At 55.9% G+C, this 15,000-nt stretch overlaps 3 protein-coding genes across 5 annotated transcripts in view; all 3 read right to left on the bottom strand.

The window, feature by feature from the left end:
- LOC117425086 (tumor necrosis factor receptor superfamily member 25) overlaps positions 1-690 on the bottom strand; it is a 13,757-nt gene extending 13,067 nt beyond the window's left edge. For 2 of the 3 annotated variants that reach the window (XM_059021522.1, XM_059021525.1), the window contains exon 1: positions 1-2. This exon is cut by the window's left edge and continues 740 nt beyond it. The gene's annotated coding sequence lies outside the window, so the exon portion shown is untranslated. The other variant, XM_059021523.1, reaches the window with a different exon arrangement.
- Positions 691-4,402: 3,712 nt separating this feature from the next.
- On the bottom strand, positions 4,403-12,919 carry LOC131735210 (segment polarity protein dishevelled homolog DVL-1-like). The gene is made up of 11 exons (XM_059021527.1): positions 12,866-12,919; positions 12,694-12,763; positions 12,314-12,453; positions 12,115-12,191; positions 11,748-11,777; positions 11,601-11,668; positions 11,344-11,421; positions 10,935-11,069; positions 10,071-10,238; positions 8,616-8,819; positions 4,403-5,783 (listed from the first exon to the last, which is right to left on the bottom strand). The coding sequence occupies exons 1-11, from the start codon at positions 12,917-12,919 to the stop codon at positions 5,308-5,310; spliced, it is 1,500 nt and encodes a 499-aa protein (XP_058877510.1). The 3' UTR covers positions 4,403-5,307.
- On the bottom strand, positions 12,384-14,886 carry LOC131735208 (uncharacterized; the record flags this gene model as incomplete). Its single annotated transcript, XM_059021521.1, has 3 exons — positions 12,384-12,453; positions 12,694-12,763; positions 12,866-14,886. A coding segment is annotated over one exon (1,968 nt), but the record flags the coding sequence as incomplete, so codon positions are not given.
- Between the last annotated feature and the right edge of the window lie 114 nt (positions 14,887-15,000).

The following is a 15,000-nucleotide window of genomic DNA, read 5'->3' as shown; positions in this document are numbered from 1 at the left end:
AGGCACTGACCTACTTTCCAAACCACGGGCCAGGAAAACACATGGCCACCTGCACCAGACCAGACCAGACCAGACCGGACCTGCCTGTGCTTTACCAGACCTCTCTGTGCTTTACAATGCTTCCCTATGCTTTACCAGACCTCTCTGTGCTTTACAATGCTTCCCTATGCTTTACCAGACCTCTCTGTGCTTTACAATGCTTCCCTATGCTTTACCAGACCTCTCTGTGCTTTACAATGCTTGCCTATGCTTTACCAGACCTCTCTGTGCTTTACAATGCTTTCCCTGTGCTTTACCAGACCTCTCTGTGCTTTACAATGCTTTCCCACGCTGTATCACTCGGCTGTGCTGTATCACACGTTGCTGTGCTGTATCACTCTGCTGTGCTGTATCACGTTGCTGTGCTGTATCACACGTTGCTGTGCTGTATCACTCTGCTGTGCTGTTACAAGGCTGAGCAGTTGAAGGCTCCCTGCATGCTGATTTCAATCTAGTGAATCAGCAGGTTCCTATACAGCTTCCTGTGATCATACAGAGAAAGAGTTTCCGATCACACCAAACTGAGCTCCACTTTACAAGAAGCCAATCTCACCTTATCTCCCCCGAGAGCGTGCAGCAGCAACACCGCTGAGATTCTCTGTATTACTTTACTTGAGAGTGAGACTGAGTGTGATCTGAACCACAGCTACCCCCCCCCCCTCCCCGGAGGAGAACGGTGTGCTGACAGGACGAGCTCCCCCCACCTCCCGAGGAGAACGATGTGCTGACAGGACGAGCTCCCCCCCCTCGAGGAGAACGGTGTGCTGACAGGACGAGCTCTCCCCCCCCCCCCCGAGGAGAACGGTGTGCTGACAGGACGAGCTCCCCCCACCTCCCGAGGAGAACGGTGTGCTGACAGGACGAGCTCCCCCCACCTCCCGAGGAGAACGGTGTGCTGACAGGACGAGCTCTCCCCCCTCGAGGAGAACGGTGTGCTGACAGGACGAGCTCCCCCCACCTCCCGAGGAGAACGGTGTGCTGACAGGACGAGCTCTCCCCCCTCGAGGAGAACGGTGTGCTGACAGGACGAGCTCTCCCCCCGAGGAGAACGGTGTGCTGACAGGACGAGCTCTCCCCCCCCCCCTCCCGAGGAGAACGGTGTGCTGACAGGACGAGCTCCCCCCACCTCCCGAGGAGAACGGTGTGCTGACAGGACGAGCTCTCCCCCCCCCCCTCCCGAGGAGAACGGTGTGCTGACAGGACGAGCTCCCCCCACCTCCCGAGGAGAACGGTGTGCTGACAGGACGAGCTCTCCCCCCCCCCCCCGAGGAGAACGGTGTGCTGACAGATCCGCTTACAAGAAGAGTCGGACACATGCTTTTCATACACATACATTTATTACCCCCCCATATATAATATATATATATATTTATATTTATATATACATAAATACAATTTCTTATTTCTCTTACATTACAAGAAAACAGAAAACACGACCCGCGCAGCCGAGCCAGCTCCAGAAACACGACCCGCGCGGCCGAGCCAGCTCCGGAAACACGACCCGCGCGGCCGAGCCTGCTCCGGAAACACGACCCGCGCAGCCGAGCCAGCTCCAGGAACACGACCCGCGCGGCCGAGCCAGCTCCAGGAACACGACCCGCGCGGCCGAGCCAGCTCCAGGAACACGACCCGCGCGGCCGAGCCAGCTCCAGGAACACAACCCGCGCAGCCGAGCCAGCTCCAGAAACACGACCCGCGCAGCCGAGCCTGCTCCAGAAACACGACCCGCGCAGCCGAGCCTGCTCCAGAAACACGACCCGTGCAGCCGAGCCAGCTCCAGAAACACGACCCGCACGGCCGAGCCAGCTCCAGAAACACGACCCGCGCAGCCGAGCCAGCTCCAGAAACACGACCCGCGCGGCCGAGCCAGCTCCAGAAACACGACCCGCGCAGCCGAGCCAGCTCCGGAAACACGACCCGCGCAGCCGAGCCAGCTCCGGAAACACGACCCGCGCAGCCGAGCCAGCTCCAGAAACACGACCCGCGCAGCCGAGCCAGCTCCAGAAACACGACCCGCGCAGCCGAGCCAGCTCCAGAAACACGACCCGCGCGGCCGAGCCAGCTCCAGAAACACGACCCGCGCGGCCGAGCCAGCTCCAGAAACACGACCCGCGCGGCCGAGCCAGCTCCAGAAACACGACCCGCGCGGCCGAGCCAGCTCCAGAAACACGACCCGCGCAGCCGAGCCAGCTCCAGAAAGAGAGCGGGACTGGGGACGGCTAACGAGCTGAAACCAGTGATTGTCACAATGCAATGGATTGTTACAGTAGGTATCGCACGCACGCACACACACACGCACACACACACAGACACGCACGCACACACACAGACACGCACGCACGCGCACACACTTCTATGACTGACTTCTCTGCATGTGTCCGGTGTTGATAATGCAGTTTGCTGGTGGGTCAGTGTGGTGCCTCACAGTGTCACTATCCTTTACTTTATCACACACACTTCAAGACGGGAACTTCATGCCACTTCACAGGCCCTTGCCATGACTCCGTGTGCGTGTGTGCTGCTGACCCTCCTGTACAGAACCAGTGTGTGTGTGCGCTGACCCTCCTGTACAGAACCAGTGTGTGTGTGCGCTGACCCTCCTGTACAGAACCAGTGTGTGTGTGCGCTGACCCTCCTGTACAGAACCAGTGTGTGTGTGCGCTGACCCTCCTGTACAGAACCAGTGTGTGTGTGCGCTGACCCTCCTGTACAGAACCAGTGTGTGTGTGCGCTGACCCTCCTGTACAGAACCAGTGTGTGTGTGCGCTGACCCTCCTGTACAGAACCAGTGTGTGTGTGCGCTGACCCTCCTGTCCAGAACCTGTGTGTGTGCGCTGACCCTCCTGTCCAGCCAGTGTGTGTGTGCGCTGACCCTCCTGTACAGAACCTGTGTGTGTGCGCTGACCCTCCTGTCCAGCCAGTGTGTGTGTGCGCTGACCCTCCTGTACAGAACCAGTGTGTGTGCGCTGACCCTCCTGTCCAGCCTGTGTGTGTGTGCGCTGACCCTCCTGTACAGAACCAGTGTGTGTGCGCTGACCCTCCTGTCCAGCCAGTGTGTGTGTGCGCTGACCCTCCTGTACAGAACCAGTGTGTGTGCGCTGACCCTCCTGTCCAGAACCAGTGTGTGTGTGCGCTGACCCTCCTGTACAGAACCAGTGTGTGTGTGCGCTGACCCTCCTGTACAGAACCAGTGTGTGTGTGCGCTGACCCTCCTGTCCAGAACCAGTGTGTGTGTGCGCTGACCCTCCTGTACAGAACCAGTGTGTGTGTGCGCTGACCCTCCTGTACAGAACCAGTGTGTGTGTGCGCTGACCCTCCTGTCCAGAACCAGTGTGTGTGTGCACTGACCCTCCTGTACAGAACCAGTGTGTGTGTGTGCGCTGACCCTCCTGTACAGAACCAGTGTGTGTGTGCACTGACCCTCCTGTACAGAACCAGTGTGTGTGCGCTGACCCTCCTGTACAGAACCAGTGTGTGTGTGCGCTGACCCTCCTGTACAGAACCAGTGTGTGTGTGCACTGACCCTCCTGTACAGAACCAGTGTGTGTGTGCGCTGACCCTCCTGTCCAGTGTGTGTGTGCGCTGACCCTCCTGTCCAGAACCAGTGTGTGTGTGCACTGACCCTCCTGTACAGAACCAGTGTGTGTGTGCGCTGACCCTCCTGTCCAGCCAGTGTGTGTGTGCGCTGACCCTCCTGTCCAGAACCAGTGTGTGTGCGCTGACCCTCCTGTACAGAACCAGTGTGTGTGCGCTGACCCTCCTGTACAGAACCAGTGTGTGTGTGCGCTGACCCTCCTGTCCAGTGTGTGTGTGCGCTGACCCTCCTGTACAGAACCAATGTGTGTGTGCACTGACCCTCCTGTACAGAACCAGTGTGTGTGTGCGCTGACCCTCCTGTCCAGCCAGTGTGTGTGTGCGCTGACCCTCCTGTCCAGTGTGTGTGTGCGCTGACCCTCCTGTACAGAACCAGTGTGTGTGTGCACTGACCCTCCTGTACAGAACCAGTGTGTGTGTGCGCTGACCCTCCTGTCCAGCCAGTGTGTGTGTGCGCTGACCCTCCTGTCCAGAACCAGTGTGTGTGTGCGCTGACCCTCCTGTCCAGTGTGTGTGTGCCGCTGACCCTCCTGTCCAGCCAGTCTGTGTGTGCGCTGACCCTCCTGTCCAGCCGTCCTGCCAGTGGAGGGTTCAGTAGTTGAGCAGGTTACACGTTTATAAGCTTAAAATAAATACATTAATAAATAAATAAATAAAAACCCTTCTCCTAGATTGGGAAGTCCCTCCATTGTGAGAGCCACAGATGAATACTGAGGCAGTCTGCTTTGGGAAAGGTCTCTTTGTCCTGAGAGATCCACACAGCTCCCGGGACGTTCTGTTCTGCTCTCATCCTGTCTGCTTTGTGAAAGGTCTCATTGTCCTGGGAGAGATCCACACAGCTCCCGGGACGTTCTGTTCTGCTCTCATCCTGTCTGCTTTGTGAAAGGTCTCATTGTCCTGGGAGAGATCCACACAGCTCCCGGGACGTTCTGTTCTGCTCTCATCCTGTCTGCTTTGTGAAAGGTCTCATTGTCCTGGGAGAGATGCACACAGCTCCCGGGACGTTCTGTTCTGCTCTCATCCTGTCTGCTTTGTGAAAGGTCTCATTGTCCTGGGAGAGATCCACACAGCTCCCGGGACGTTCTGTTCTGCTCTCATCCTGTCTGCTTTGTGAAAGGTCTCATTGTCCTGGGAGAGATGCACACAGCTCCCGGGACGTTCTGTTCTGCTCTCATCCTGTCTGCTTTGTGAAAGGTCTCATTGTCCTGGGAGAGATCCACACAGCTCCCGGGACGTTCTGTTCTGCTCTCATCCTGTCTGCTTTGTGAAAGGTCTCATTGTCCTGGGAGAGATGCACACAGCTCCCGGGACGTTCTGTTCTGCTCTCATCCTGTCTGCTTTGTGAAAGGTCTCATTGTCCTGGGAGAGATGCACACAGCTCCCGGGACGTTCTGTTCTGCTCTCATCCTGTCTGCTTTGTGAAAGGTCTCATTGTCCTGGGAGAGATCCACACAGCTCCCGGGACGTTCTGTTCTGCTCTCATCCTGTCTGCTTTGTGAAAGGTCTCATTGTCCTGGGAGAGATGCACACAGCTCCCGGGACGTTCTGTTCTGCTCTCATCCTGTCTGCTTTGTGAAAGGTCTCATTGTCCTGGGAGAGATCCACACAGCTCCCGGGACGTTCTGTTCTGCTCTCATCCTGTCTGCTCTGCTTCTCTTTCTCAGGCCCGTTGTCTCACATGATGTCCACGAAGAACTCACAGGGGTTTCCCATGGCTCTCTGGAAGGACTGACGACTGGAGGTGAGCTCGGGGGGGACGGAGCCCAGCTCTCGCACGGGGGGGGCCCCCGGGGGCCCGCTGCTCAGCACAAGCTTGGGTGAGAGCTTGGCCAGGCTGTAGGGGGGGGGCAGGCCTGGGGGACCGTGGGAGGAGGCGTGGCTGCGCTCACTGTGGTGGGAGGGGGCGTGGCTGTGGTGGGAGTATGTCCTATGGCTGCTGAGTGTGTAGGAGGCGTGGCTGTGCTGGGAAGGGGCGTGGCTCCCTGCACTGTGCTGGGAAGGGGTGTGGCTCCGGTGGCTGTGCTGGCTCCGCCTCCCGCTGCGAGACCCCGGCTCTGATTCACTGCCACCGCTGCCTGTCAGCTTGCGCTCTGTCTCTTTGCTCCGCCTCCCTTTCCCTCCGCTCTGATTGGAGCCACTGCTTCTACTGCCTGAGAGGAGAGAGACAGAGAGACAGAGAGGAGAGACAGACAGAGGAGAGAGAGAGAGAGACAGAGAGAGGAGAGAGAGACACAGAGAGACACAGAGAGAGAGGGGAAGCTCAGTTTAATATCAATCCTGGAACGGGTGATAACAGTGCAAACCAACATTCTCAAGACAGCAAATTAAAATAATACAAAATAACAGGAACAACATGAGCAGCACAACACAAACCCAGAGCAGGAAAAGCAGCAGAGCAAACGACAAAATCAAATGAAATGAGACTAAACACATTTACAAAGAGAAACAGACCCAGAACACTGCCACCACACCCGAGCAGAACCAGAGCTGGGCTCAGAACTGCACCAGGACCGGACCGGACCGGGAATTCAATATGAACACGCTCCACCCCCCCCCCCCCTCTCCTCGATAGCGCTATTCCATCACGCTCCACACCCCCTCCTCTACAGGGCTATTCCATCACGCTCCACACCCCCCTGCTCTACAGCGCTATTCCATCACGCTCCACCCCCCCCTCCTCTACAGCGCTATTCCATCACGCTCCACACCCCCCCCTGCTCTACAGCGCTATTCCATCACGCTCCACACCCCCCCTCTTCTACAGGGCTATTCCATCACGCTCCACACCCCCCCTGCTCTACAGTGCTATTCCATCACGCTCCACACCCCCCTCCTCTACAGCGCTATTCCATCACGCTCCACACCCCCCCTGCTCGACAGCGCTATTCCATCACGCTCCACCCCCCCTGCTCTACAGTGCTATTCCATCACGCTCCACACCCCCCTCCTCTACAGCGCTATTCCATCACGCTCCACACCCCCCCTGCTCGACAGCGCTATTCCATCACGCTCCACCCCCCCTGCTCTACAGCGCTATTCCATCACGCTCCACACCCCCCTGCTCTATAGCGCCTCACTCAGCATGGCTGTGCCTGTGCTTGGTCCCGGCAGCACGCTGGTGCAGTGTCAGTGCCAGCACTGCGGCGGGTGACCCCGGCAATGCCACACACAGTTCATGCGGTGAGGGAGCGCGGGCAGGCTTACCGATCCCTCAGAGTCCTCTGCTTCACTCCTCCTTCAGTCTAACGCTTGCTCAGCAGAAAACAACAAGGGAACAACACGGTTACAAGCAGCACAGCCTCCTCCCCAGCACCCTCTCGATACGGGCTCTGGATGGGAGTGCCCCGTGTCAGAGGGAAGGGAGCAGGGTAGGGACCATTAAAGGGGTGTGGTCAGTAGGAGGGGGTTCTGAAGGGGTGTGGTCAGTATGAGGGGGTTCTGAAGGGGTGTGGTCAGTATGAGGGGGTTCTGAAGGGGTGTGGTCAGTATGCCAGGGGATTCTGAAGGGGTGTGGTCAGTATGCCAGGGGGTTCTGAAGGGGTGTGGTCAGTATGCCAGGGGGTTCTGAAGGGGTGTGGTCAGTATGCCAGGGGGTTCTGAAGGGGTGTGGTCAGTATGCCAGGGGGTTCTGAAGGGGTGTGGTCAGTATGCCAGGGGGTTCTGAAGGGGTGTGGTCAGTATGCCAGGGGATTCTGAAGGGGTGTGGTCAGTATGACAGGGGGTTCTGAAGGGGTGTGGTCAGTATGCCAGGGGGTTCTGAAGGGGTGTGGTCAGTATGCCAGGGGGTTCTGAATGGGTGTGGTCAGTATGAGGGGGTTCTGAAGGGGTGTGGTCAGTATGCCAGGGGATTCTGAAGGGGTGTGGTCAGTATGCCAGGGGGTTCTGAAGGGGTGTGGTCAGTATGCCAGGGGATTCTGAAGGGGTGTGGTCAGTATGCCAGGGGGTTCTGAAGGGGTGTGGTCAGTATGCCAAGGGGTTCTGAAGGGGTGTGGTCAGTATGCCAGGGGGTTCTGAAGGGGTGTGGTCAGTATGCCAGGGGGTTCTGAAGGGGTGTGGTGAGTGTGAGGAGTTCTGAAGGGGAAACTGCCCCTGTTCCACTCAGCTCAGAGTTACCTGGGGCAGCCTGCCCCTGTTCTAAGCTCAGAGTTACCTGGAGCAGTCTGCCCCTGTTCTAAGCTCAGAGTTACCTGGAGCAGCCTGCCCCTGTTCTAAGCTCAGAGTTACTTGGAGCAGCCTGCCCCTGTTCTAAGCTCAGAGTTACCTGGAGCAGTCTGCCCCTGTTCTAAGCTCAGAGTTACTTGGAGCAGTCTGCCCCTGTTCTAAGCTCAGAGTTACCTGGAGCAGCCTGCCCCTGTTCTAAGCTCAGAGTTACCTGGAGCAGTCTGCCCCTGTTGTAAGCTCAGAGTTACTTGGAGCAGTCTGCCCCTGTTCTAAGCTCAGAGTTACCTGGAGCAGTCTGCCCCTGTTCTAAGCTCAGAGTTACCTGGAGCAGCCTGCCCCTGTTCTAAGCTCAGAGTTACCTGGAGCAGTCTGTCGTTCTAAGCTCAGAGTTACCTGGAGCAGCCTGCCCCTGTTCTAAGCTCAGAGTTACCTGGAGCAGTCTGCCCCTGTTCTAAGCTCAGAGTTACCTGGAGCAGCCTGCCCCTGTTCTAAGCTCAGCAAGAGAAAATAAACATAAAGCAACGAGAAACAGCAAACAAGAAAGAGCAAGCATGGCTGCAAGTAATGAGATACAAAACGCAAACCCGCACACACACACACACACACAGCGATGAGATACACCACACACACACACACACAGTCTCACACACACACAGTCTTGCACACTCACACACAGTCTCACACACACACACTCACACAGTCTCTCACACACACACACACAGTCTCTCACACACACACACACACACACACACACACACACACACACACAGTCTCTCACACACACACACACACACACACACACACACACTCCCTCCCCTCACCTCCGCTGTGCTGGCTGCCCGTGCTGCCGCTGTGGAAGCTGTGGCAGGGGTCCGAGTAGCCAGGGGGGAAGCCGGGGTAGGGGTAGGGCTGCCCCCCCAGAGGCCAGGGGTTGGAGGAGGCAGGAGGGGGGGGCAGGGGGGGCAGCGTGTCCTGCTCAGAGGCCCCCCCACTGGAGCCCTCGTTCAGATTGAGAGAGGCCATGTCTGCGGGGAGGGAGGGGGTAGAGGGGGGTGAGAACCTGGCAAACAATGCATCTAGAACATGCAGAATATCCTCACACTACATCTAGAACATATATCATCACACTACATCTAGAACACGTGGAATATCATCACACTACAGCTAGAACACATGGAACATCCTCACACTACATCTAGAACACATGGAACATCCTCACACTACATCTAGAACACATGGAACATCCTCACACTACATCTAGAACACATGGAACATCCTCACACTACATCTAGAACACATGGAACATCCTCACACTACATCTAGAACAAGTGGAATATCATCACACCACATCTAGAACCCGTGGCTATTGATGAGGATGACAGTGATCTTGTTGATAATGATATTATTATTGATGAGGATGACAGTGATCTTGTTGATAATGATATTATTATTGATGAGGATGACAGTGATCTTGTTGATAATGATATTATTATTGATGAGGATGACAGTGATCTTGTTGATAATGATATTATTATTGATGAGGATGACAGTGATCTTGTTGATAATGATATTATTATTGATGAGGATGACAGTGATCTTGTTGATAATGATATTATTATTGATGAGGATGACAGTGATCTTGTTGATAATGATATTATTATTGATGAGGATGACAGTGATCTTGTTGATAATGATATTATTATTGATGAGGATGACAGTGATCTTGTTGATAATGATATTATTATTGATGAGGATGACAGTGATCTTGTTGATAATGATATTATTATTGATGAGGATGGCAGTGATCTTGTTGATAATGATATTATTATTGATGAGGATGACAGTGATCTTGTTGATAATGATATTATTATTGATGAGGATGACAGTGATCTTGTTGATAATGATATTATTATTGATGAGGATGACAGTGATCTTGTTGATAATGATATTATTATTGATGAGGATGACAGTGATCTTGTTGATAATGATATTATTATTGATGAGGATGACAGTGATCTTGTTGATAATGATATTATTATTGATGAGGATGACAGTGATCTTGTTGATAATGATATTATTATTGATGAGGATGACAGTGATCTTGTTGATAATGATATTATTATTGATGAGGATGACAGTGATCTTGTTGATAATGATATTATTATTGATGAGGATGACAGTGATCTTGTTGATAATGATATTATTATTGATGAGGATGACAGTGATCTTGTTGATAATGATATTATTATTGATGAGGATGGCAGTGGGGTAGTTACTGGTGCAGATGTCTCCGAACACGTAGTAGCACTGCTCTGAGAAGGTGATCTTGTTGACAGTGTGTCTCAGGTAGCCGTGTTTCAGCAGGCTGCTCGCGTACTTCCGCGCGTCCCGTCGGTCCTTAAACCCGTCCACTCGCGAGAAGAGCCAGTCCACCACGTCAGCACCTGGGCGGGATGGAGAGGGCATGATCAAACACTCCCTGCTCCAACCCCAACCTCCAACCCCCAACCCCCTGCTCCATCCCCAACCCCCTGCTCCATCCCCAAACTCCAAACCCCCAACCCCCTGCTCCATCCCCAACCCCCTGCTCCATCCCCAAACCCCCAACCCCCAACCCCCAACCCCCAACCCCCTGCTCCATCCCCAACCCCCTGCTCCATCCCCAAACCCCCAACCCCCAACCCCCAACCCCCAACCCCCTGCTCCATCCCCAACCCCCTGCTCCATCCCCAAACCCCCAACCCCCAACCCCCTGCTCCATCCCCAAACTCCAAACCCCCTGCTCCATCCCCAAACCCCAAACCCCCTGCTCCATCCCCAAACCCCAAACCCCCTGCTCCATCCCCAAACCCCAACCCCCCTGCTCCATCCCCAAACCCCCACCCCCCTGCTCCATCCCCAAACCCCCTGCTCAATCCCCAAACCCCAACCCCCCTGCTCCATCCCCAAACCCCAAACCCCCTGCTCCATCCCCAAACCCCAACCCCCCTGCTCCATCCCCAAACCCCCTGCTCAATCCCCAAACCCATTGCTCCATCCCCAAACCCCCTGCTCCATTCCCAAACCCCAACCCCCCTACCCCCTACCCCCTACCGATGAGTGGAGAGGGTTATCAGCCACTAGGTCTCTCCTTTCCTCACCGATCACAGCGTTTCCGATGGTGATTTTCAGCCACATCCTGTCTCGTATCTCCAGGCCCGAGTCTGTGAGCTGCATCACCTTGACGATGGTTGCCATGTCGCTCTTGTGGACGCTGAGGGGCAGGTCATCGAACTCTGCGGGAGAGTGAGGGGTTACCCAGCGAAACCAGAGAAACCAGTAACAACGGAACTCAATATCTCATTGAATTTACACTGAAGACCCTGAGAAAGACTTCTAGTGGAAACGTTTGTCATTGAATTTACACTGAAGACGCTGAGAAAGACTTCTAGTGGAAACGTTTGCCATTGAATTTACACTGAAGACGCTGAGAGAGACTTCTAGTGGAAACGTTTGCCATTGAATTTACACTGAAGACGCTGAGAAGTGGTTCTGATTGAATTCTGGTACCGTAGTGAGGGAAGGGTCCAGTCAGAGCCGTGGTGTGGGAGATCCAGTCAGCTGGGTCAATGGGCCGAACCGGTTCCGCTGTGCAAAGAGAGAGAGGGGGAGGGGGAGGGAGAGAGAAGGGGAGGGAGGGAGAGAAAGAGAGGGGGGAGGAGGAGGGAGAAACATGGTTAGATACTACAGCACTCAGTGTGTGAGTGCGTGCCTCAGTGTGCGTGTCTCAGTGTGTGCGTGTCTCAGTGTGTGCGTGCGTGTCTCACCGCGGGGGACGGTAAAGTAGCTCCGAGGGGACGGGTCCCAACATTTGGCCACAGTCAGACTGATCGGCCTGGAGAGAGAGAGAGAGAGAGAGAGAGAGAGAGAGAGAGAGAGAGAGAGATGTGAGCACATCACATGACACCCCTCACCCGGGCTGGCAGACGATTTCTCTCAGGACCCCCCCCCCCCCTCACCCCCTCACCCCCTCACCCGGGCTGGCAGACGATCTCTCTCAGGATCCCCACCCCTCACCCGGGCTGGCAGACGATCTCTCTCAGGATCCCCCCCCCCCCTCACCCCTCACCCGGGCTGGCAGACGATCTCTCTCAGGATCCCCACCCCTCACCCCCTCACCCGGGCTGGCAGACGATCTCTCTCAGGATCCCCCCCCCCTCACCCCTCACCCCCTCACCCGGGCTGGCAGACGATCTCTCTCAGGATCCCCCCCCCCTCACCCCTCACCCCCTCACCCGGGCTGGCAGACGATCTCTCTCAGGATCCCCCCCCCCCCCTCACCCGGGCTGGCAGACGATCTCTCTCAGGATCCTCACCGCATCGTCGTTGCTCATGTTCTCAAAGTTCACATCGTTTACCTGAAACACACGAGGAGGGGTGAGAGAGAGGAGAGAGATTGGAAACACACAGACAGCCAGCCAGACAGAGGCACACCCACACACAGACACACACAGACACTCTCTCTCTCCCCCCTCCTCACCTGCAGCAGCATGTCCCCGGGTTCGATCCTCCCGTCGGCTGCCACGGCCCCCCCCTTCATGATAGAGCCGATGTAGATTCCACCGTCCCCCCGATCATTGCTCTGCCCCACGATGCTGATCCCCAGGAAATGATACTTCTCTGAGGAGAGGAGAGGAGAGGAGAGGGAGGTGAGGAGAGGAGAGGAGAGGAGAGGAGAGGAGAGGGAGGTGAGGAGAGACAGAGGCACGCACACACACACTCACACACGCACACACTCAAACACACACACACACGCACGCACTGAGACACACACACACACGCACACGCACACACACACACGCACACGCATTCACGCACGCACGCACTGACACACACACACGCACGCACACGCTCTCTTACCCATGTTCAGGGTGACGGGGATGATGTTCACAGACATGGTCGAGTCGGTGATGCTGCTGAACGAAGAGGACTGTGGAGAGAACAGGCAGATCAACCAATCAGAGCCTGACTCTACCCATGAAACAGGCAGATCAACCAATCAGAGCCTGCCTCCCCTGGTCCCGCTGCTCACCCGCTCAATCTTTGGTTCCTTGGGTCTCCGGCGCCGGCGCTTGTGTCTCCGCATCAACCGGGACGAAGAGCTGTGCCCTGTGGAGCTGCTGAGCCTGGAGAGAGACAGAGAGACAGAGAGAGAGACAAGACACTGGAGCTGTGCCCTGTGGAGCTGCTGAGCCTGGAGAGAGACAGAGAGACAGAGAGAGAGACAAGACACTGGAGCTGTGCCCTGTGGAGCTGCTGAGCCTGGAGAGAGACAGAGAGACAGAGACAGAGAGACAGAGAGAGGTACAAGACACTGGAGCTGTGCCCTGTGGAGCTGCTGAGCCTGGAGAGGAGAGAGAGACAGAGAGAGAGACAAGACACTGGAGCTGTGCCCTGTGGAGCTGCTGAGCCTGGAGAGAGACAGAGAGACAGAGAGAGAGACAAGACACTGGAGCTGAGCCCTGTGGAGCTGCTGAGCCTGGAGAGAGACAGACAGAGAGAGAGAGGTACAAGACACTGGAGCTGAGCCCTGTGGAGCTGCTGAGCCTGGAGAGAGACAGAGAGACAGAGAGAGAGGTACAAGACACTGGAGCTGAGCCCTGTGGAGCTGCTGAGCCTGGAGAGAGACAGAGAGAGAGAGAGGTACAAGACACTGGAGCTGAGCCCTGTGGAGCTGCTGAGCCTGGAGAGAGAGAGACAGAGAGAGAGAGGTACAAGACACTGGAGCTGTGCCCTGTGGAGCTGCTGAGCCTGGAGAGAGACAGAGAGACAGAGAGACAAGACACTGGAGCTGTGCCCTGTGGAGCTGCTGAGCCTGGAGAGAGACAGAGAGACAGAGAGAGGTACAAGACACTGGAGCTGTGCCCTGTGGAGCTGCTGAGCCTGGAGAGAGACAGAGAGACAGAGAGAGAGAGACAAGACACTGGAGCTGTGCCCTGTGGAGCTGCTGAGCCTGGAGAGAGACAGAGAGACAGAGAGAGAGAGACAAGACACTGGAGCTGTGCCCTGTGGAGCTGCTGAGCCTGGAGAGGAGAGAGAGACAGAGAGAGAGACAAGACACTGGAGCTGAGCCCTGTGGAGCTGTTGAGCCTGGAGAGAGACATAGAGAGAGAGAGAGACAAGACACTGGAGCTGTGCCCTGTGGAGCTGCTGAGCCTGGAGAGAGACAGAGAGACAGAGAGAGAGACAAGACACTGGAGCTGAGCCCTGTGGAGCTGCTGAGCCTGGAGAGAGACAGAGAGAGAGAGGTACAAGACACTGGAGCTGTGCCCTGTGGAGCTGCTGAGCCTGGAGAGAGACAGAGAGACAGAGAGAGAGACAAGACACTGGAGCTGAGCCCTGTGGAGCTGCTGAGCCTGGAGAGAGACAGAGAGAGAGAGGTACAAGACACTGGAGCTGTGCCCTGTGGAGCTGCTGAGCCTGGAGAGAGACAGAGAGACAGAGAGAGAGACAAGACACTGGAGCTGAGCCCTGTGGAGCTGCTGAGCCTGGAGAGAGACAGAGAGAGAGAGGTACAAGACACTGGAGCTGTGCCCTGTGGAGCTGCTGAGCCTGGAGAGAGACAGAGAGACAGAGAGAGAGACAAGACACTGGAGCTGAGCCCTGTGGAGCTGCTGAGCCTGGAGAGAGACAGAGAGACAGAGAGAGAGAGACAGAGAGAGAGACAGAGAGACAAGACACTGGAGCTGTGCCCTGTGGAGCTGCTGAGCCTGGAGAGGAGAGAGAGACAGAGAGAGAGAGAGAGAGAGAGAGAGAGAGAGAGAGAGAGAGAGAGAGAGAGAGAGAGAGAGAGACAGAGAGACAAGACACTGGAGCTGTGCCCTGTGGAGCTGCTGAGCCTGGAGAGAGACAGAGAGACAGAGAGAGAGAGAGAGGTACAAGACACTGGAGCTGAGCCCTGTGGAGCTGCTGAGCCTGGAGAGAGACAGAGAGAGAGAGAGACAGAGAGACAAGACACTGGAGCTGAGCCCTGTGGAGCTGCTGAGCCTGGAGAGAGACAGAGAGACAGAGAGAGAGAGAGAGAGAGGGGTACAAGACACTGGACTGGGGTAGCTGAGGTTAGTAGCTGGCTGGGGGTAGTTATCTGGGGTAGTAGTGTTATCAGGGGTAGTTGAGGTTAGTAGCTGGCTGGGGGTAGTTATCTGGGGTAGTAGTGCTCATCACGGG

This window comes from Acipenser ruthenus, unplaced genomic scaffold (genome assembly GCF_902713425.1).
Source record: "Acipenser ruthenus unplaced genomic scaffold, fAciRut3.2 maternal haplotype, whole genome shotgun sequence".
NCBI classification, from domain to species: Eukaryota; Metazoa; Chordata; class Actinopteri; order Acipenseriformes; family Acipenseridae; genus Acipenser; species Acipenser ruthenus.
Note: the sequence above shows the minus strand (reverse complement) of the source record. Positions and strands in the feature narration are given on the sequence as shown.